This window comes from Cuculus canorus, chromosome 18 (assembly GCF_017976375.1).
Source record: "Cuculus canorus isolate bCucCan1 chromosome 18, bCucCan1.pri, whole genome shotgun sequence".
Taxonomy (NCBI): domain Eukaryota; kingdom Metazoa; phylum Chordata; class Aves; order Cuculiformes; family Cuculidae; genus Cuculus; species Cuculus canorus.
In genome coordinates, this window is record NC_071418.1 from 6,404,582 (window position 1) to 6,424,578 (window position 19,997).

Consider the following 19,997-nt stretch of genomic DNA (forward strand, 5'->3'; position numbering starts at 1 on the left):
AGGTTCTTCTCCAGTGACTATGGGGCAACTCCATACAGCAGGATATCTCTACACAGGGAACCCCTAACCCTCCCCATGGAGAGCTGTCCCTTTCCGTTCCCTGGCTGTGGGAAGGGAGTGGGGCACCAGCCTTGCATCTCAGCCAAGCCCCTCATTAAGGATCAGCCCTAATTGTACCAGCAGCCAGAGGTGGCTCTTCTCCCAAGTGACAGAGGACAGGACAAGGGGGAATGGCGCAAAGCTCCGCCAGGGGAGGGTCAGGCTGGACATCAGGAAAAAATTTTTCATGGAAAGTGTCACTGGGCACTGGCAGAGGCTGCCCAGGGAGGGGGTTGAGTCGCCTTCCCTGGAGGTGTTGAAGGGATGGGTGGACAAGGTGCTGAGGGGCATGGTTTAGGGATTGTTAGGAATGGTTGGACTCCATGATCCAGTGGGTCCCTTCCAATCTAGTGATTCTATGATTCTCCAGGGGAGCAGGGCAGAGGAACAGGGCAGGGAGGTGCAGCCTCTGCTGTAGTTCTCAGCCCCCCTGAGAGGGCAGAGGGGCTCAGCCCCCAGTCTTGGGATTTCTGCCTAAGAAAAGGAAATGGGGAGACCCAGGCTGGGCTGGAAGTGCCCCACTGAGCCCTCTGGCAGTCGAGAGGGCATTTAGGGACAGAGAGGGTTTGCCTCTCCTGCCACCCCACGGGGCAGCTGTCCCTGCCACACCTTGGCACTGCGGGGCTGCTTTGGCAGACGCTGTTGGGGTCCCCTGGGGCATAGGAGGGTGCAGCACCAGCCCCCCCATGGTTCCCCCACTCCCATTGTGCCACTGCAGGCTCACTCCTGCCCTAGTCACGTCAGCGAGGAGCCAGGTGCCAGCGGGAGGGGATGCTGCCCGCCTGCCCCTTTAAGGCTGGTCCTAGCGGTGTTCGCTTTCCTCCCAGGAAAATGAACCTCTAATTGTGCCAGGCATGGGGGGGGCTGTCCAGGGGGCTGCGTCGACACTGCATCACCAAAGCTTCAGCTTCCAGACACCGCCACGATGGCTCGCGTGCAGGTCCGTGTCCCAGTCCCCCTGTGCCAATCCCCACCGCCCCACGCTCACCCCTGTCTCGCAGGTGGCCCTTCGCATCCGTCCCATGAGCGCGGCTGAGCTGGCGGAGGGGGCCAGGCCCATCGCCCACCGCATAGAGGAGCAGGTAGGGCTGTGGGGTGGGCATGCACGCGTTCCTCGGGCATCACCTAGCCCTGCTGCTTCGCCCCGTGCCCATCCCATGGGGTCAGCGAGGCCAGGTTCCCCAGGGCAGGATGCGACCCTCAGCGCAGCACACACCCTGGGATATCCTCAGCACTGTGTGTGATGCCTGTGTTTGCCAGGAACAGGCTGGGGGGCACCCTGCTGCCTTGCAGCCCTGGCAGGAGACCCTATAAGAACGAAGCAGCAGGCTGGGAAACTTGGGGGAGCTCTGGGCCAGGCACCACCTTTCCTGCAGCGCTGTGGGACCCCAGTACTGCCTGTCCCCATCACCAGTCCTGGGTGGAATGGGGGAGCCTGGGGCGCTGTGCAGAGTGGGGAGGATGCGGCAGTAGGGCAGCAGCAAGGGAGCAGCCTGCATTACCACGGGAAAGGTCAAAATCTGCATTGCAATGGGAGCCAGCAGGGATGTTGGGAGCAGGGGACCCTGCGAGGGGCCATTCCATGCGGGGACAGGGACGCGCAGGATCCCTGTGGGGTGCTGGCATCCGCAGCCGCCTCGCAGTGCCTGGGCAACGGGCACCTTGGCGGGTTGTGCTCACAGAGGTGCCTTTGTGCTGCTGTGCCCAGGTGGGTGCAGTGGGGCAGCCAGCCTGGCAGGTCCCCTGGCACACACGCACAGTGCTGGCTTTGAGCCCCAGCTCCGTCTGGGGACAATGGGATGATTCAGGAGCACAAAGAGCCTCACCGTGTCAGCACCAGCACTAGCCCATGCACCTTCTGCATCCCAGTACAGAGAGGACACTGGCCCCGACAAGCGGGAGAGGGATGCCCATGGGGTCCCATTTGGGTTCAGACCCACTGGAGAGCACATCCTAGTGCCCCCCTCCCATACCAGGGTGCCCCTCACCCATGTCAGGGTGTTCCCTTTGCCTCCAGACCCGTTGTGTTTGTTGTGGGTGATGTGGGGTACCCAGGCAGGAGCGTGGGGGGAAGATGCAGCTTAGAGTGAGAATCCAACGGGGACACACAAGTGATACTGGGGTGCCGATGCCTGGGCTCTGAAATCCAGATCCTGCTCAGGTGTCTCCCAGGGCAACAGGAACTTGGTCCCGGGGGGGTGCTCTGCCGCAGAGCCCCTTGCCCACCTGCACTGGTTGAGCTGCTTGTTGGATGCAGCCCATCCCGGTGCTCCTGAGCTCCCAGGGCTGGAGAGAGTATCCTGCTGGATCCATCTGTCCATGCACATCCTAAAGCATCTGTACTCACCTTGGCACTGGCCCATGGGGCTCCCAGCACCTCATTACACCTCAGGCCACAACCAGCTGCTAATTAGCTCCGTTAATAGCAGTGCAATGAGCTGAGTGTGCTGTGCCTCCACAGGAAGCTGGAGGTGACCCCAGAGCAGAGGGGTGTTGGGTGCCCCAGGCTGGTAGGTGCCCCCCATCAGCTCTGCTTGTGTCTCCTGACAGGTCGTGGTGCTGCGAGACCCCATGGAAGACCCCAATGACATCCTGCACGCCAGTCACTCCAGGGAGAAATCCTACGTCTTTGACGTGGCCTTTGACTCCACAGCCACCCAGGTGGGTCCCTCAAAGTATGAGGGTGATGTGGGCTGAGGGAGGCAGCCAGGGCGCACAGGGCAGCGGGTGGAGGTGGAGGGCAGCAGGATGCACCTCACAGCCTCTCACCCTCCCGCAGGAGACCGTGTACCGTGCCACCACCCGGGGCGTTGTCACAGGCGTCATCTCTGGCTACAATGCCACTGTCTTCACTTACGGCCCCACTGGTGAGCGGTGTGGGGCTGGGGAGGGGGCCAGCACCGTGGCCATGGGGAGTTCCAGCCCCCCTACTGTCCTCCAGGCTGTGGGAAGACCTACACCATGATGGGCACCGACAACGAGCCTGGCATCTGTGCCCGCACCCTGGCTGACCTCTTCCAGGGCATCGAGGATGCCAGCAGTAACACTGAGTACAAGGTCATCGTGTCCTACCTCGAGGTGTAGCAGGGAGCACGGGGATGTCCCCTCCCCGGGGAGGGCAGGGAACAGGGAGCGGCACATGGCAACAAGCTGGGTGTCCTTGTGCCAAGCATGGAACACTGTCCCATGGGTCCCCACTCTGGGAGAGTCATGCCCAGCTCCTTCCTCTTGCCCAGATCTACAATGAGATGATCCGGGATCTGCTGAACCCCTCACGGGGCTGCCTGCAGCTGTGGGAAGATGCCGGCGGCACTATTCAAGTGGCTGGCATCACCGAGATCTCCGTTATCAGCGCTGAGGAGGTGAGACAGTGGGCACACATGGGGCACGGGGGGTTCCGGTGACCCCGCTGCCCAGCGCTGCCTGTCTGCCCCAGGTCATGCAGCTGCTAGTGCGAGGGAACAGGCAGCGGACGCAGGAGCCCACGGCCGCCAACCGCAGCTCGTCCCGCTCCCACGCGGTGCTGCAGGTCACTGTGCGCCAGCGGCACCAGGACGGGGGGCTGCGCTGCGGTCGCCTTTTCATGATTGACCTGGCGGGTTCTGAGCGGGCAGCACAGGTACAGCACCCACCTGGGGGGTGCAGGGCCAGGGTGCTCTCCCAGCTCATCATTTGCCTGTATTTTCCCTCCTCCTTCCCTTCCTTTGCAGACGCAGAACCGCGGGCAAAGGATGAAGGAGGGAGCCCACATCAACCGCTCGCTGCTGGCCCTGGGCAACTGCATCAAGGCCCTGAGCCACCAGGCAAGCACCAAGTACATCAACTATCGTGACAGCAAGCTGACCCGCCTGCTCAAGGTGCAGCTGGGGGTCCCGGCTCCCCCCAACAGGGTCTGAGCTGGGGTGGGGGTCCAGGCTGCCCCCCACTCCAGTCCCTTTTAGCCATGCTCTCCATGGCCAGGACTCGCTCAGAGGCAACAGCCACACAGTGATGATTGCCCACATCAGCCCGGCCAGCACTGCCTTTGAGGAGTCCCGCAGCACCCTCGCCTACGCCCACCGCACCAAGAGCATCCGCACTACGGTAGGGCTGGGAGCACGGGCACCCTCCTTCCTGGGTGCCAGCTCTCCTCTGACCCCTCCCCAAGCAATTCTCAATTGGGAGGGCATGAAGCATCCATCCCTTTGCTGCTCCATGAGCAGCCAGAGCAGGGAAACCGCCCGGAGCACTGCTCTGCCCACTGTGGGTCTCTCAAGGACACCACCCTATGGGCACCTGCTCCACCTGCGTGCCTGGGGACACCACTCGGGGACCCTATAGGGACACAATAATGCTCTGCCTGGAGAACTGGCTTGGGGACCTACTCGGAGACACACCGGGGGAACTTCTCCACCAGCTTTGTTCTGTCTGAGGACCCTCTTCAGGGATCCTGCTTAGGGATCTTCTCCAGCAGCAGGGTGGTGCTCAGGGATTCCGCTTAGGACTCTGCCTGGGGCTGTGGGATGCTTACACCGACCCCATCCCAGGTGAGGCACAACCTGCTCAGTGTCTCATACCGCACTGCACAGTATGGCAGCGTCGTAGCTGACCTGCGCAGGCAGATCCAGCGCCTCAAGGGCCAAGGGGACACCGAGCCAGGGCAGCTAGTACAGGACAAGTGCCAGGACATCCAAAATCCAGGATACAGCCTGGCCCCCCTGCACCCTGTGTGGCTCAGCACTGACACCTGCTGCCTTCAGCCCACATTTGATCGCACAGTGCCCACTGTACCCATCCAGAACTGGACCATGTGCCGGAGGAGATGCTCAGTGCCTGCCACGAGCGGGCAGCCCTGGGCCACCTCCTCCTCTGGCTGCAGGGCACCACGCTGCGTGCCCGGCACCTCCTTGCCCTCACCCAGTACCGGGGTGCAAAGCCACCTGGGGATGGTGTCCTGGCACACTGGGCTGGTGACGATACCACCTCCTCCTCCTCGAAGTAGGACATAGCGAGGCTGGCAGGGGAACAGGAGCAGGAGCCAGGAAGCCCTGGTGACAAAGAGAGGGGTTTGGACACAGCGGATGAGCAGTTGGAGGTGTCAGAGCCACCTGACATCACTGTGGTCCATGAGAGCATCACAGCTCTGGTGGAAGAGCAAGGCAGGCTCTGGCAGTGGAAGTCTCATCAGCACTGCTGACAGCTGAAACCTCATCACTGGCGAGCTGAGTTTGACAAGTCTCAGCCCAGCAGCACGTGTCCCTTAGCAGCCCTGGGGGGACCTGGTTCCTCATGGACTGGGATGGGGTCATGGGCACAGGGCCCTGGCAGGGATGCTGATGCCATGGTGGGAGTGCTGGCAGTGGGCAAGGGTGCTGATCCCATGGCAGGGATGCTGATCCCATAGCACGGATGCTGGCCATGGGCACGAACGGTGACCCCACTGTGTGCCGCAGGCAGAGCCGTCACGGCAGAGCCAGCGGTACACGCGGCAGATGGAGGGCCCCCCGCAGCGTTGGAGCAGCTCGGAGGAGCAGCGGGAAGTGCTGGCCCTGCTGTGCCGCCTGCACCAGCTGCAGCTGGAGACGACACAGATACAATCCCACACTTGGCTCAAGGGTGACCCCCGGCACCCACCGGCCAGCGCCGTGCAGAGCTTCAACCAGCACAGGGTCTGCACCTGCATTATCCAGCAGCAGCGGCAGCTCATCGTTGGTGCGTCCCTCCTGTGACTTTGGCCATGACAAAAGGGTCTCTCGGGTGCTGGGAGTCCTGCCATGTCACCAGGTTGTTGCGATGGGACGTGACATAGCCGTGACACTGCCACTAGAGCCCAGTATGGCACGGCACACAGGCTGGTTGATGCCCACCACCCTGCCCTCTCCCTGGCAGACCACCGGCTGTCGGTGCCGTGGCCGCTGGAGGAGCTGTACAAGATGTACGTGCAGGAGCTAGCAGGAGGGCCCGGGGACACCGGTACCCTCGAGGTAAGGCAGGGTGTCAGGGCACCTCCCACCCCCAGGCAGGGCATCCCCCCACCCAGGAAGGTATCTCACCCCCTGTTCCTTGCTCAGGGCACATCCCTGCCCAAGATCCCGCAGGCAAGTGGCACAAAGAGCCTTCCAGACTCTGACCAGGACAGCGTGGGGACACAGGGCTATGGGCACCCCACATCGCCCAGGCAGGAGCCCCACCGTGACACCCTCCCACCTCTGCACCCCACAGGGAACAGGTATGGGTGTGTGTCCATCACCCCCTCTGTTTGTGAGGCTGGATGTGTCCCACAGAGGGTGAGGGGTGTCCCTTCTCTTGCAGTACCCCAACCTCCGTCTTCAAGAAGACCCTATGGGCACAGCAGCTGGGAAGCACGGCGGTGCCCACCCCACCTCCCGGCTGTGGCACGGTGACCCAGGAGGTGAGCACGGCCATGCCCAAGGCACAAAAGCCCCAAGGTGGGGATGTTTATGAACACCGTGCCTCCCAGCAGCGCGCGCCACAGGCTCAGCGGAGCGCCTGGCATGACTCCTCAGCGGGCAGTGGGACCAGCTCCGAGGCAGCGGTGGCAGCAGACAGGGGTGAGCTGGGTGGCCGGCGGGGCTGTGTGGGTGGCCGTGCCCCGCTGACAGTGCCACCATGACACAGAGCACCACGAGACGTCAAGCAGCACCGAGAGCATCCTGGCTAAAGCCACCAAGCACCGGTCCCGCATCCCAAGGAGCACCCACAAACACCCACCGGTGCCCGCGAAGGAGCGGGGTGGCCCTGGACTGTGGCACATCACCAGCAAGGACAGCTCAGCAGGGATGGCCACCACAGGCACCTGGCTGCGGGCACGCAAGAAGGGCAGCAGAGAGCCAGGCAGGACGGAGGAGTCACTGGATGGCAGAAGGAGATGGAAGCGGTCACGGTCCTTCGAGGTCACCGGCTGTGGGGTAGGTGCAGGGTCCCAGGGAGGTGGTGGAGCTCTGCTGGTGGTGGAGCCATGCTCTGGGGAGGCCACCCCTAGCTCCCATTAGCATCTCTTTGCCACCATCTGGGTGGCAGCACCCTGTAGTATGCATCCCAAACCCCAGCACTACTTTTCCACCACAAAGCGCTGTGCCTGCGCACCCTCTCTCCAACAGCCGGCAGCCCCCAGGGCTCCCCCACCATGGTCCAAGGCACCGCAGAGCCGCTCCGAGCATGGGGTGCAGGCAGCCAGCACCCAGCCACCCCCCAAAGCTCTGCCCAGAGCACGGCCCTTGTACGGGCAGCTGCCAGGTGAGCCCCCAGCCCCCTCCCCACACCCCAGCCAGCACCCAGGGCTGTTGCTGAAGTGCCCCTTCCCCAGGTACTGGGGTCCTGTCCCTGCCTCTCCCCCTCCAGCTCCCTGCCAGACCCTGGAAGGACCAGGACCCGCGGCTTGACTGCATCACCAGGAAAGGTGCCAGGGCCTCCAACAAGGATGGAAGGAGTCGCTGGTACCGAGCCGAGTGTCTTGGCATTGGCAAACCGGATCCTGTGCCAAGCCAGCGGGCTGAGCGCCCGTCCTGCAAGCACACCCTGTGCTGAGGGCTGCCCACAGCACCCTGTGCCCGTGCAGCCCCCCAGTGCCAACCCAGCTGGGGATGAGGGGCACGGAGCAGGGACCAGTTCTCCCCATGCCAAACCCACCCCAAGGCAGGGACCCAAGACCCCATGAAGGGAAAGAGCCGTGCCAGGCAGCCACCCCAGCCAGAGCCACCTGGCTACACCTGGAAGAGTCCTTGTGGGTGCTCAGCACCCAGGGGACGCAGCATTCCACCCAGCAGCACGGGCATTGATGGGACCACCTGGGCGTAAGGCATCTGGGGGGGCGTTTGTCCTTCTGAGGGGTTATATTAAAAGGGGATGTGCTGAGCTGGGGAGTGGCTTGACTGCTGTGCACCCCTGCCCATCCCCAGGGTTGGAGAACCCCCCAAAGACACCTCCACACTCCTCACGCTCATTTTCTGCTTTTATTAGGAAGGGAGGTGGTGGGGGCCAGGGCACGGATAGGGCAGCTGCTGCCGGGAATGGGGACTGTGCCCCCCAAGCCTCCTCCACCAAGGCAGGCAGCCAGACCCCCCGCCACAGCCTGAGCTCCCAGCTCCCCACTGAGCCTCGGGGTGCTGCTGCTGGCAGCCGGACCCAGTGCCACAGCTTTGCTGCCTAGCACAGGGGGACCCCAGTGCCACAGGGGTAACATCACAGGAGGGCCAAGTTGTCCTTGTCCCCTTCCTCTTGTCCCTTGGGGTTTGTGAGCCCAGGATGGGGCTGAACGTTTTATCTCCTGCACCAACCACACAGGGCTGGGGGGCTCCCAGTGTCCCCCGTCCCTAATTCCCCGCAGGCACCCAGGGACAGCAATGGGGATAAGGATGTGGCAGGGGGACAATCAGGGAGGGGTGGGCAGCAGAGAGCAACCCTGGGGCCCCTCAGCACAGAGACCTCCATCTACCTATGAGCAGGAGGAGTAAGTGTGAGCCCCAAATCGTGGGGCTGGGACCAGTCTGGCTGCGGGACCCAGCTCTGCCTCATTACTTCTTCACCTTGATGAGGGAGTGGTAGACAGGTTTGATGATGATGTGTAGGTGCAGGGAGTTGTCGATGAGGTACTCAGAGGCGCGCTTCTGCAGGTCAGCGTGGACGAGGAAATCTGTCACCTCGTCCGAGCTCTGGTGAAAGCTGTAGGCGTGCTTCACCAAGACGCGACCCTGCTGCCGCACGCCCACCAGCACCGTCTTCTGGAAGCTGACACCGGCAAAGTCAGGGCTGCTCGTGGCCGGGGTGATGACGAGCCGCGGGCGACCATCCTCTATGCGCACCGGCTGGATGGCGCCTGAGACTGAGTCCGAGTAGACAGGACGCAGGCTGACGGGCAGCCAGCGCGGCGAGAAGAGGACGTTCCAAGTCACTCGCTTACCGGCATCGTGGCTGCTGGGACCCAGCTGGGTCTGGAAGCTGGTGCTACGGTCGTCCCGTGCTGGGTTGTTGATGACCCACTGGGAGCCCCAGCTGGAGGCGAGGTAGTTGCGGGGCAGGAACATGCTGCAGTTGACGTCAAAATACTTGGCGAAATGGAGGGGGGAGGCAGCGTGGAACTGAAAAGCCTGGAACAGCAGGTCCTGCACCGCGCTGTAGTGCCGCGTCAGCACCGGTGACTGCACCTGCAGCCGGAAAAGCTGGCTGGGTGCAATCATGGGGTAGCGAATGGCACGCAGAACACGTTCAGCCACGGGATCCTCGGGCTGCCGGTGGTTCAGCCAGCCTTCCACGGCAGCGTAGAGCTCCAGCTCACTGTGCAGCACCAGGTCGGAACGTTCCAGCAGCAGCAGCAGCAGCTCCACGCTCACCGAGCCCCACTCAGCACTTCCCAGTACAGCCGAGAGGTTCCAGGCGAGGAACTGGAGGCAGCTCTCCTGCAGTGCCGTATCGCCGATGCGCACGGCGTAGTGGTACCAGCCCACCACATGGCCCTGGCTCGACTCGCTGGCCAGGTGGGTCTTCATGTAGTCGGCTACACCACGCTGCAGCCCCCACACCCGGTACTTGCTGGCCAGCTGGTGCATGGGGATGGCTTGGTGCAGCAGGATGGAGACACCCCCGCAGTACAGGTACCTGGGGCAGAGTAGAGGGTGGTGACACTGGTGGTCCTCAGTCACTTTCCCAGCTTGGGAAAAGCCCTGGGCTCTGGCAGCATGGTCTGCAGGGGAGAATTCTCCCTCCCAGGTTGCGTTCCCCCAGGAATCTCCATCCCATGAGGTCCCCATGGTCCCCAAGGCAGCATCCTCCCTCCTTGGCTGCATCCCTCCAGGTGTCCCATCCTGCAAAGGCCCTGTAGTCCTCAAGCACGTATGCTCCCTCCTGGGCTGCATCCCCCTGCACATCTCATCCCAAAGGGTCCCCATTGTCCCTGGGGAAGCATCCTCCTTTCTTGGCTGCATCCCTCCAGGAATCTTCAATCCCATGGGGTTCCCAAGGTGCCCAAAGGAGCTCCATCCCTTCTGATGTCCTCATCCCGTGGGATCCTTACATACCTGATAAACTTCTCAAAGAGCGCAGCAGTCTCGGGCGGCTCATGCAGGGTGATGACACTCTGGTTGCGTAGAAGGCTCTCAAAGACTTCGCTCTGGAGGCTGAGCAGCAGCTGGTGAGTGTGGAAGACCTTGGCCTCATCAGAGGCAGCCGTGCGTACCCGCAACACCGAGTCGCTGCCATTGCCGTTCTGCAGAAGCTCCTGCAGCCTCTGCAGCAGCGTTGGCGAGTGGTTGATGGTGGCTGCCGTGGCTTCGCTGCTAAGGTCGGCTTTGTGGGCTGCAAAGAAATGGGACCATCCCAGCCTGCACCCCAAGAACCAGGTACAACTTTCTGGGGCAGAGCAGAGTGAGGCCAAACTGTGGGGTAATATGTAGTCAATGTGGGGCTGGGGAAGCCTGACTGTGCACATCCTCCTTCCACTCCCCTCAGTGCCAAAGGGTAACTGGTGCCAAGGGGGTGTAGGGAAGACAAGGGGACACGGGGACATTTGTATCCTTGGGAGCCAAAAAGCTGCTTTTCTGCAACAGAAGGGGTGAGACCATCATGTCCCAGGCTGGGATGTACTGGGAAATGGCCCGGTGCCAGGCATCGCTGGCTTGCAGCCCAGTCTGCCTGCCCTGGTCCCATCCCCACTCCGGGCAGAGTGAGCCCTGGGCATTGCCCTTGACACCCCTTGTGCTGCACCAACACGCAGGGACAGGAGACCCAGTGGGAGCAGGGGACCAGGCACGCTCTGTCCTCACACCCAGAACAGGGTTCCCGTGGTCCAAGCAGCCTGGGGACACCGGCTGCCCTGGCATCGCTGCGGGGCAGTGCTGCTGAGCAGGCAGCTGCCGTGCTGTGCCTGAGCCTGGTGGGATTCCTGTCTCTTCACTGATGTTGGTTCGCACCTCCTGCCCAGCCAAGTTTGGCTCTGCTCATCCGGCTGTGTGTGCCAACAGCTCAACCTGGCCCCAGCTTGGGTACTCACCAGCGACAACCATCTCCCTGTGTCCACATCCCCACAGCACTGGGCTCCCAGTGGGGATGGGGACCACGATGGGGTTCTCCCACTGTGGGGTCCCAGTGAGGATGGGGACCACAATGGGGTTCTCCATGTTCCCATGGATGTGGGGAGCCTTCTTCCTTCTCCTCCTCTCCTTCATTCCTACTCCCGCCCCCACCTCAGAGCATCCTTCCCCGAGGGTGAATCTGGCCCCGTCTCTCTCAAATCCAATCTTGCTGGCCAACAAGCTGGAGGATTACTCTTCCCAGCGCTGGATTAAGCCCCGCTGAGTGGGGATGGGGAAGGAGATCAGGAGTCCCTCGTCCCGTGGTGCTGGACATCACTGCCTGCAGCAGTGAGCACAGCCCAGCTCTCATCACTGGCACCTCCTGAGTGCTGTGGGGCACAGCCGTGGGGCACAGCACATCCAGGAGACGCATCCATCCCTCACCACTCTCTGGGACAGCTGCTGGAGACCCACACTCAGCCTCCCACGGGCATCACCAGACACCCACGCTGCAGCTGAGCTCCATCCCGGCACTCTGCGAGGGCAGCGGGACCCAGGGCACAGGGGTCCCTCCACTCCTTTTCCCGCCACGGTCACCCTTACCGGCTTGCACGGTGAGGAGGAGGAGGAGGAAGGCAGCAGCGGCGCAGCCCCAGCGGCAGACGGCCACGGGCCGGGTGCCCGTCAGCCTGGTCATGGCTTCGCAAGCGCATCTGCCGGGTCTCGGCTCAGCACAGGCGTGCGGTGTCCGCCTGGCGCTTATGTAGGCCACGAGCCCTCCCAGCCCGCGCACCCGCACCGCCACATCGATTGGTGGAAACTAGGACCGGCTGTTACCAAGGGAACAGCTTCCAGCCCCCATCCATCCCACCCTGACTCCGGACCCCAGCCTCACACCCTGGGGTGCCGTTATGCCACATCCCTGTGAGCCCTGGCATGGCGTGGGAGCATCTCCATTTGCCACCTGGTCTTGCTGCCTCCTGTTGCAGCCGTGCACCGCTGCAGCCCCATGCATGGATGCAACCCTTTGTGCTGCCAGACCTCTGGGATGCAGCACTGGGGTCTTTGCATTCAGGACACAGCTCAGCGTGGCCTCCCCGCTTTCCCCAGCTCATGGGTATTCATGCCGGCAGCAGCCCATCACCATGGCATCCGGGCTGCCAGCAGGAACTGCCTGCCCTTTTCCCAGCCTTTGCAGCCAAGAGGCTGCCTGCGCGGTGCAAGTGCCCTGTGCCAGCCTCTGCTGGCCTCTCTCCCGCCCTGATGGCTCCTGGGGGGCTTTGCAATGGGGCTGGGGGGGGGGTATTTGTTCCCCTTGCCGCCCTGGAGCCACATACACTGGAATCAGGGTGGCTCAGGAATGGGGCTGGGTGCCCCCAACCCACTGTAGGACACGGGCACCCCTCTGTGTGGGTGCATTCACTGCCACAGCCCAAGCAAACAGGGTGGGAGCAGGGAGGGTCTGCACTCCAATTTTTGCTCCAGTGGCACAGTGGGATGGAGAGCCAGGGGTAAGATCCTCAGCTGGGACACAGCCATGGAGACGAACGGTGGCAGCTCGGCTCGCACGGGTACAGCAGCCCCTTACCCACCACCCAGGCTCCCCGTCAAGGTGCCAGGAGTCTGCCATGGAGACAAGGAGCCCCCCCTGCCCCACAGCTTGGTGGTCACTGGGTAGGAGCTGCCAGCACCACTCAGCCCAGGGACCACTGCGCAAGGACACCACGGAGGGCAGCAGGACCCTGCGGGTGCCTGGGCCCCCCATCCTGGGGGCACTGCTGGGGAGATGCTGCAACCTTCAGCACACAGCAGTGCCGGAGCCGAAGAGAGATATGAGCCGGTTCCCAGTTATTGAGTATCTGGGCTGAAGGGATTAGCGACGGTGCCTGTGGTATTGCAGCATTGCATTCAGCTGCGGAGCGAGGTGACGGCTGGCACCCATTGCATGCTCCGCTCCCACCCCAGGATCCACAGGCAGATGCCAGACTGATGGGAGATGCGGTGGCATGGCCAGCGCTGCCAGCGCCCTGCGGCGTTAGGGATGCCGTGCCGTGGCTGGCAGGATGGGCAGAGCAGGGTTCATGGTGTGAAGGTGATGGAGCAGGATGGTGGTGGCCAGGGCTCCACGCCGGGCAGGAGGGCTTCAGCTAAGCAGAGGATGCTCAGCCCATCTGCCCCTTCACATCAGCTTGCCCAGCCTTGGCACGGTGCCGCTCGGGGCTGGGGACGCGGCTGGGGGCTTCTTCCATGCCAGCGCGGACTTCTGAGGACAGGTTTGCCTTGGGCTCACGTGGAAGCTGGAGCCAAAGCACCTGCATCTCTGAGGAGGATGAGGATGTGGGGCCAAGGAGCGCCATCCTCGAGCACAGCTACAGCCTCGGGGGAGGCGGGGAGGCAGGCTTAGATGGGGTCTCCAGATGTTCAGCGTGGGCAGATGTTGCTGTGGCTCCCAGGAGGGGGGGATCAACCATCTGGCCCTGCCCCGCGGGCAGAGGGGATGAGGACAAGCTGTCTGGCTATCACCATGCCACTTTCCTTTGGCTCTGCAGCCCCTCTCAGGGACAGGCAGGTGACACCGTTCCCAGCGTGGGGCTGGGATCAGAGTTTCACAGCCCCGTGGGGCGCGGGAGCCCCAAAACCACAGCGTGAATGGAGCACACAGCCTAAGTGGGCATAGCCGCATGGCGGCAGGGCACAGGCCAGCTGGGCAACACAGGCCACGGCTGGTTAATGGCTCACCACATCACTCATGCCTCATTTAACCTCCCGCCTGTAAAACAACAGCGTGCTGGGAGCGTGTGAGCCACCGGCAGGGTGCCAAGGACCCTCGCGTCCGCTGTGGGGGCATCACTTGGCCACGGGGAAGGGAGCATCCACTGTCAGGGACACGGACACTGAAACGGACATAGGCACTGGTGAGGACACATCCACGGGTAGGGACATGGACACCGAAGGGGACGCGGCCACTGGTAAGGACACATCCATCGGTGGGGACATGGGCACTGGTGGCTCTCCAGGCCCTGGGGAGGTGGCACAGGGGCCACTGAGGTGTCAGCCCACCTCCCACGGGGCTTGGGGAGAGGGACACAGGTAGGGGCAAGAAGGGGACCAGATGGGACCCACAGAGCACACGGGATCATAGAATCATAGAATAGTTTGGGTTGGAAGGGACCTCAAAGATCATCTAGTTCCAACCCCCCTGCCATGGGCAGGGACATCCCACTGGATCAGGCTGCCCAAGGCCCATCCAACCTGGCCTGGAACACCTCCAGGGATGGGGGAGCCACAGCTTCCCTGGGCAACCTGGGCCAGTGTCTCACCACTCCCATGGTGAAGAAATTCTTCCTAATGTCCAGTCTAAATCTGCCCCTCTCCAGTTTATACCCGTTCCCCCTGGCCCTATCACCACAAGCCTTTACAAACAGCCCCTCTCCAGCTTTCCTGGAGCCCCTTCAGGTGCTGGAAGGTCACTATAAGATCTCCTTGAGGCCTTCTCCAGGCTGAACAAGCCCAACTCTCTTGGCCTGTCCCTGTACGGGAGGTGCTCCAGCCCTCCAATCATCCTTGTAGCCTCCTCTGGATCTGTTCAAACAGCTCCATCTCCTTCTTACATTCAGGATTCCAGAACTGGACAGTACTCCAGATGAGATCTCACAAGAGAGGAATAGAGGGGCAGAATCACTTCCCAGACTGGGAACGGGTTAACGCATTCCCGCTGCAGCAATCGATGCTCCAGCTCCCTTAGGGACGAGAAGGGACAGGACTTGCCCCTGCTGATTAGCCAGATCTAATTAGCAGTTAATTGGCATCCCCCTGCGCATCTCCCCCCCTCCTCGCTCCCACTCAGCTCGTGGCTCTGCTCCCCATCCCTGCCTCCAGCCGGGGGGGGCAGACCCAGCGCTGGGGGGGGGCCGAAACAGGAGAACCGACAGGGAGAGACCTGCCCACCCCCACCCCCGACCCTAGAACTGTCGGGGGGTTGCGGTGGAACTGGTCCAGTTTGGGGGTCCCCATGCGGCCAGGGTCGGACTGGGACGGCAGCGGTGCCCAGTACCACCCCAGGGCTTAGGACCCTCCCCTGCACCCAGCACCCCACATTCCCGGGCTCAGAGCTCTCTCCATGCCCCGTACGCTTCCCCCTTCCCCCCCCTTCCCCCTCTTCTCGGGTTCAGGACCCACTCCCCCAACCCTCTCCGGGCTCAAGATTCCCCCTGCACCCTTCCAGGGGCTCAAGACCCCCCCTGCATCCCGCACCCCCCATCCTTGAGCTCAAGATACCCCCCTGCATCCCGCACCCCCCATCCTTGAGCTCAGGACCCCCTCCACGCCCCGTACGCCCCCGCCCCCCTGCACTCAGGAACCCCGCACCCCCTTCTCGGGTTCAGGAACCCCACACACACCTCATCCGGCTCAGGACCCCCTCTGCATCCTTCTAGGGGCTCAGGATACTTCCTGCATCCTGCAGCCCCCCCATCCTCGGGCTCAGGACCCCCTCCAAACAACGTACGCCCCCGCCCCTCAGCACCCCCTCCGTGCACATCCCGGGCTCAGGAACCCCCCGAATCGCTCCCCGACCCCAAGACCCCTTCCCCGCACTCTTCAAGGAGCTCAGGACCCCCCGAACCGTCCCCCGGCGCTAGGACCCGGGGTCGCCGTCGCCGGGGGGGATGCTAACAATGGGGCGGCTTGTGACCAATCAGAGTGCGCGGCCACCCTGATCCTGGAGGGGGAGTCTCTGATTGGCCAAGGCGGGTCCGCTCTGGCCAATGGGAGTGCAGAGCGGGCAGCGGGGCGGGGCGCGGCGCGTTTATGAATGGGGCGCCCGATCCGGGCGCTGGTAGGGATGCATGCGGGCAGGGATGCGGGAGACGATAAGGGCAGGGATGGATGCAGGCAGGGATGAGGGCAGCAATAAAGGCAGGAATAAAGGCAGGTAGGGAAGGGATGGGATGGGATGGATGCAGGCAGGGATGAGAGAAGCAATAAGGGCAGCAATAAAGGCAGGTAGAGATACGGGCATGTATACAGGCAGGGATGGATGCGGGCAGGGCTGTGGGGTGGGATTGTTGTGGGCAAGGATGGACGCGGGTAGAGACAAATGCGGGCAGGGATGTGGGCAGAGATAAATGAGGGCACGGATGCGGGCTGGGATCATTGTGAGCAGGGAAGGATGAGGGTAGGGATAGATGCAGGCAGGGATGTGGGAAATGATAAGGGCAGGGATGCAGGCAGATATGGATGCAGGCTGATCACAGCAGGCTGAGCTGCAGGGATGGTTGTGGGCTGAGATGGATGCGGGCAGGGCTGCGGGTAGGGATGCAGGAAGCAACAAGAGCAGGGATGCAGGTAGAGAGAGATGCGGACAGGGATAAGTGAGGGCGTGGCTGCAGGCTGGGATCATTGTGGACAGGGATGGATGCAGGTAGGGATAGACACACACACGGATGCGGGAAGTGATAAGGGCAGGAATGTATGCAGGCTGGGGTCATTGCAGGCTGGGATTGTTGCAGGCAGGGATGGTTGTGCACTGAGATGGATGCGGGCAGGGCTGTGGGTAGGGATGTGGGAAGCAATAAGGGCAAGGATGGATGCAGGCAGGGATGCAGATTAGGATGCAAACAGGGATGCAGGCAAGGCTGCTGCCAGACTCCATGGCTCCACTGCCTCATATGGACCTGCCTGAGGAGCTGGATGGTGATGGACCCGGCTGGCAACTTGGGGATGGCCACTCTCCTTGGCACTTCCAGCACCCCTTCTTGGAACCACTGGGACCCCCAGTCTGGAACCAGGAGCCAGGGCCTCACACTCCCACCAGCTGCCCAGGAACATGGTGTTTTAATCCATTTCTCTTTAAGATGATAAACAGGGAGCATCTCCAGTAGCAGGGCCACTTGCACTGTTGGGATGGGGAACCGTCACCCCAGCGTCCCCAAGGGGGCTGGATCCTGTGTCCCTTATCCTGCAACACTCGTGGACAGTGAGCAGGTCCCAAATATGCCATCACAACCAGACATGGAGGCAGATGTGGGGCAACTGCCGCTATGGGAGCCAACCTACCATGAGCTCCCTATGGCATGTCCCACCTGTGCCACCGGGTCCCTTGGTCCCCTGATGTTCCCTGTCTCTCCTTGCAGATAGTCTGTGGCAGAAGGCAATGGTTCTGGTGCCCAACAGCACGGTGGGGGTGTCGGCCAGTGAGGTGTCACAGCCAGAGCTGGAGCGGTCTCCCTGCATGGTCGGCATCTTTGCCATAGTGTATTACAGCGTCTTGCTGGGGCTGGGGCTGCCAGGTGAGGGGTTTGGGGTGGAGGGCTGGGGCTGCCAGGTGAGGGGTTTGGTGTGGGGGGCTGCCTGGAAGGCAGGGGGCAACACCCATCCTGCTCCACCTGAGCTGTGCACCCTCAGCTCAACCTGTGCCTTCAGCTGCCAGCAAATCCTCAGCTCCCATCCCAGCCCTGGAGCTTTTGGGGTGGAGAGGAGACTCCTGAGGGGTGGGGGAAACCAACTTGCTCCCCAGGGCCTGGGGCTGGCCCCAGCTGCAAAGCCCAGCCCCACGTGGCAGGTGCCGCAGCAGCAGGGACAGATGGTATTTGCATTGCTTGGGCTGACACACAGAAGAGATTAATCAGATCAGCAAATCCCTACCACACCGTGATATTTATAGCTCCCCACACCAGCCGGGACCTGACTGCAGCCCTGGGGGAGCCTGGGCACCGCTGGGGTCCTCAGCGCTGCGGGGGGGAAGTGTGAGCCAGGATCTCACATTGCTCCCCTCCCTCCAGTGAATGTCCTGACTGCCGTGGCCCTGTCCCGCTTGGCCACGAGGACCAAGAAGTCATCATACTGGTACCTGCTGGCCTTGACCACCTCCGACATCCTCACCCAGGTCTTCATCATCTTTGTGGGCTTCATCCTGCAGACGGCCATCCTGGCCCGGGCAGTGCCCAGCGCCTTCATCCACACTGTCAACGTGCTGGAGTTCACAGCCAACCATGCCTCCATCTGGGTCACCGTCCTGCTGACCATGGACCGCTACGTGGCCGTCTGCCACCCACTGCGGTACCGAGCCATCTCCTACCCCCAGCGCACCCGCAAGATCATTGGGGCTGTCTTCGCCGTGGCTCTGGCCACAGGCATCCCCTTCTATTGGTGGTTGGACGCGTGGCGTGACGCCAACCCCCCCACCACCCTGGACATGGTGCTCAAGTGGGTGCACTGTGTCACCATCTACTTCTTGCCCTGCAGCATCTTCCTAGCCACAAACACTATCATCATCTGCAAGCTGAAGCAGCGGAGGTGCTCGAGGGGTGGCCGGCCCCGCTTGAGCAAGACCACAGCCCTCCTCCTGGCTGTCACCACTGTCTTTATTGTCCTCTGGGCTCCCCGAACCATCGTTATGATCTGCCACCTCTACGTGGCCTCAGTCAAGAGGGACTGGCGCGTGCACCTGGCCTTGGACATCGCCAACATGGTGGCCATGCTCAACACCACCCTCAACTTCTTCCTCTATTGTTTCGTCAGCCAGACCTTCCGCTGCACAGTGGGTGAGGTCCTCCGGGCCCACCTCTGGCATGGACCCCATCCTGGCAGCAGCCGCTTCCCACTCCCAGCCCTGAAAAGGCTGGAGCTGCTGCCCAGCACAACCCTCTGAGCTGGGGCTGCTGCCAGCCGGGGCGGCGCTCGGCTCGGGGTCCCGGTGCTCACGCAGCCCCATCCATTGCCCCGGGACCCAGCGAGACTCTGCCCCAGGGACACTGCTTCTGCGGCACCCGCTCTCCGCAGAGCTGGGGGTAAACGCAGGTGCTGGTGGTGATGGCAAAAGGAGGAGGTTGTGCCCAGCCATCTGGTTGTGCTCCTTCGGGGCCACCAGGGTGTCCTGCCTGGTGGCAACACCTACTGCACTCCAGGTTCTCCTGCCGCTTCCCTGAGCCATACCAGGACAGGCATTTCCACCATGGCCATGCTCAGCCGCTCAGGATGTGCGGCATTCCCAAGAAATTCAGCCATGAGGCAGCAAGGATGTGTCCAAGCTCAGCAATGGGAGCCGCTGCCTCGCTCTGCGTGTGCCCCCTGGACTGGGCTCCTCTCCAGCTCCACAGTCCTGGGTTTTGTGGGGCTTCCATGGCTGGGGAGCACGACGATGGTCTCGGCTGCTCTGCTGCAACAGCTCCAGCCCATGCTGAACCGACGCACCGAAGGTTCTGGGATACTCAGCAGGCACGGATGCCCCATGGTGAGGGGACGGATGCAGTTGAGCTCCCGCAGGCCCTGGCGAAGACACAGTGCCCGCTGGGTGCCGATGGAATGGTCCTTCCTCTATAAACTGCTGTGCTAGGATCAAAAATCTACTGGGTTTGGCTTTCCTGCGAGAGGCCACGCTGGGGACACCCTACACCAGCTCCTCCAGGCGTGGGGTCCCTTTGCCTGGCCCCGAACTCTCAGCCCCACCAGGGTTGGTGCTGGGGTTCCACATCCCCACTGCGGGTCTGGGCGCATGGTGAGACCTCAGCTCTGGGTGTTGCAGCCACGTCCCACCCGTTATCTCCCCCCTTCCCCCAGGGATGTCCATGACATCCTGGGGTAGTCACCCTGCAAGGCTGGAGCATCTCCCACTGGCTTCAAGAGAGGGGTATCACAGTGCTCCCGTGCATCGAATGCACCCAGCACCAGTACCACTTTCCCAATTACACCAGTACCACTTTCCCAATTACACCAGTACCATACTGGCATGATGCTGGGCGAGCGGCTGTGCTGTACCAGCCTGCCTGGCCCTTGCTGCCACCAGAGGGCAGGGATAGGACATCCTGCAGAGCCAGTACAGCTTGGGAGCAAGGAGCTGGCACCCCTGGCACCCCCCCAGCCCCCGGCACCAGCCCTGCACGCCTCACTCCC

The 19,997-nt window shown here is 62.6% G+C and overlaps 3 protein-coding genes across 3 annotated transcripts; 2 read left to right on the plus strand and 1 right to left on the minus strand.

Annotated features, from left to right (window-relative positions):
* The first annotated feature begins 1,024 nt into the window (after window positions 1-1,024).
* KIF19 (kinesin family member 19) lies at window positions 1,025-7,756 on the plus strand. Its single transcript, XM_054083658.1, is given in 19 exon segments — window positions 1,025-1,039; window positions 1,101-1,181; window positions 2,650-2,760; window positions 2,879-2,966; window positions 3,041-3,177; window positions 3,336-3,461; window positions 3,536-3,718; window positions 3,810-3,956; window positions 4,060-4,182; window positions 4,626-4,807; window positions 4,858-5,029; window positions 5,108-5,270; window positions 5,536-5,790; window positions 5,968-6,062; window positions 6,150-6,307; window positions 6,391-6,650; window positions 6,718-7,007; window positions 7,170-7,500; window positions 7,503-7,756. Coding segments are annotated over 19 exon segments (3,171 nt in total).
* Window positions 7,757-8,348: 592 nt separating this feature from the next.
* BTBD17 (BTB domain containing 17) lies at window positions 8,349-11,989 on the minus strand. Its single transcript, XM_009561161.2, has 3 exons — window positions 11,709-11,989; window positions 10,113-10,389; window positions 8,349-9,693 (listed from the first exon to the last, which is right to left on the minus strand). The coding sequence occupies exons 1-3, from the start codon at window positions 11,800-11,802 to the stop codon at window positions 8,613-8,615; spliced, it is 1,452 nt and encodes a 483-aa protein (XP_009559456.2). The 5' UTR covers window positions 11,803-11,989; the 3' UTR covers window positions 8,349-8,612.
* Window positions 11,990-14,046: 2,057 nt separating this feature from the next.
* On the plus strand, window positions 14,047-19,918 carry GPR142 (G protein-coupled receptor 142). The gene is made up of 3 exons (XM_054083659.1): window positions 14,047-14,074; window positions 17,240-17,395; window positions 17,888-19,918. The coding sequence occupies exons 1-3, from the start codon at window positions 14,047-14,049 to the stop codon at window positions 18,754-18,756; spliced, it is 1,053 nt and encodes a 350-aa protein (XP_053939634.1). The 3' UTR covers window positions 18,757-19,918.
* The last annotated feature ends 79 nt before the right edge of the window (window positions 19,919-19,997 follow it).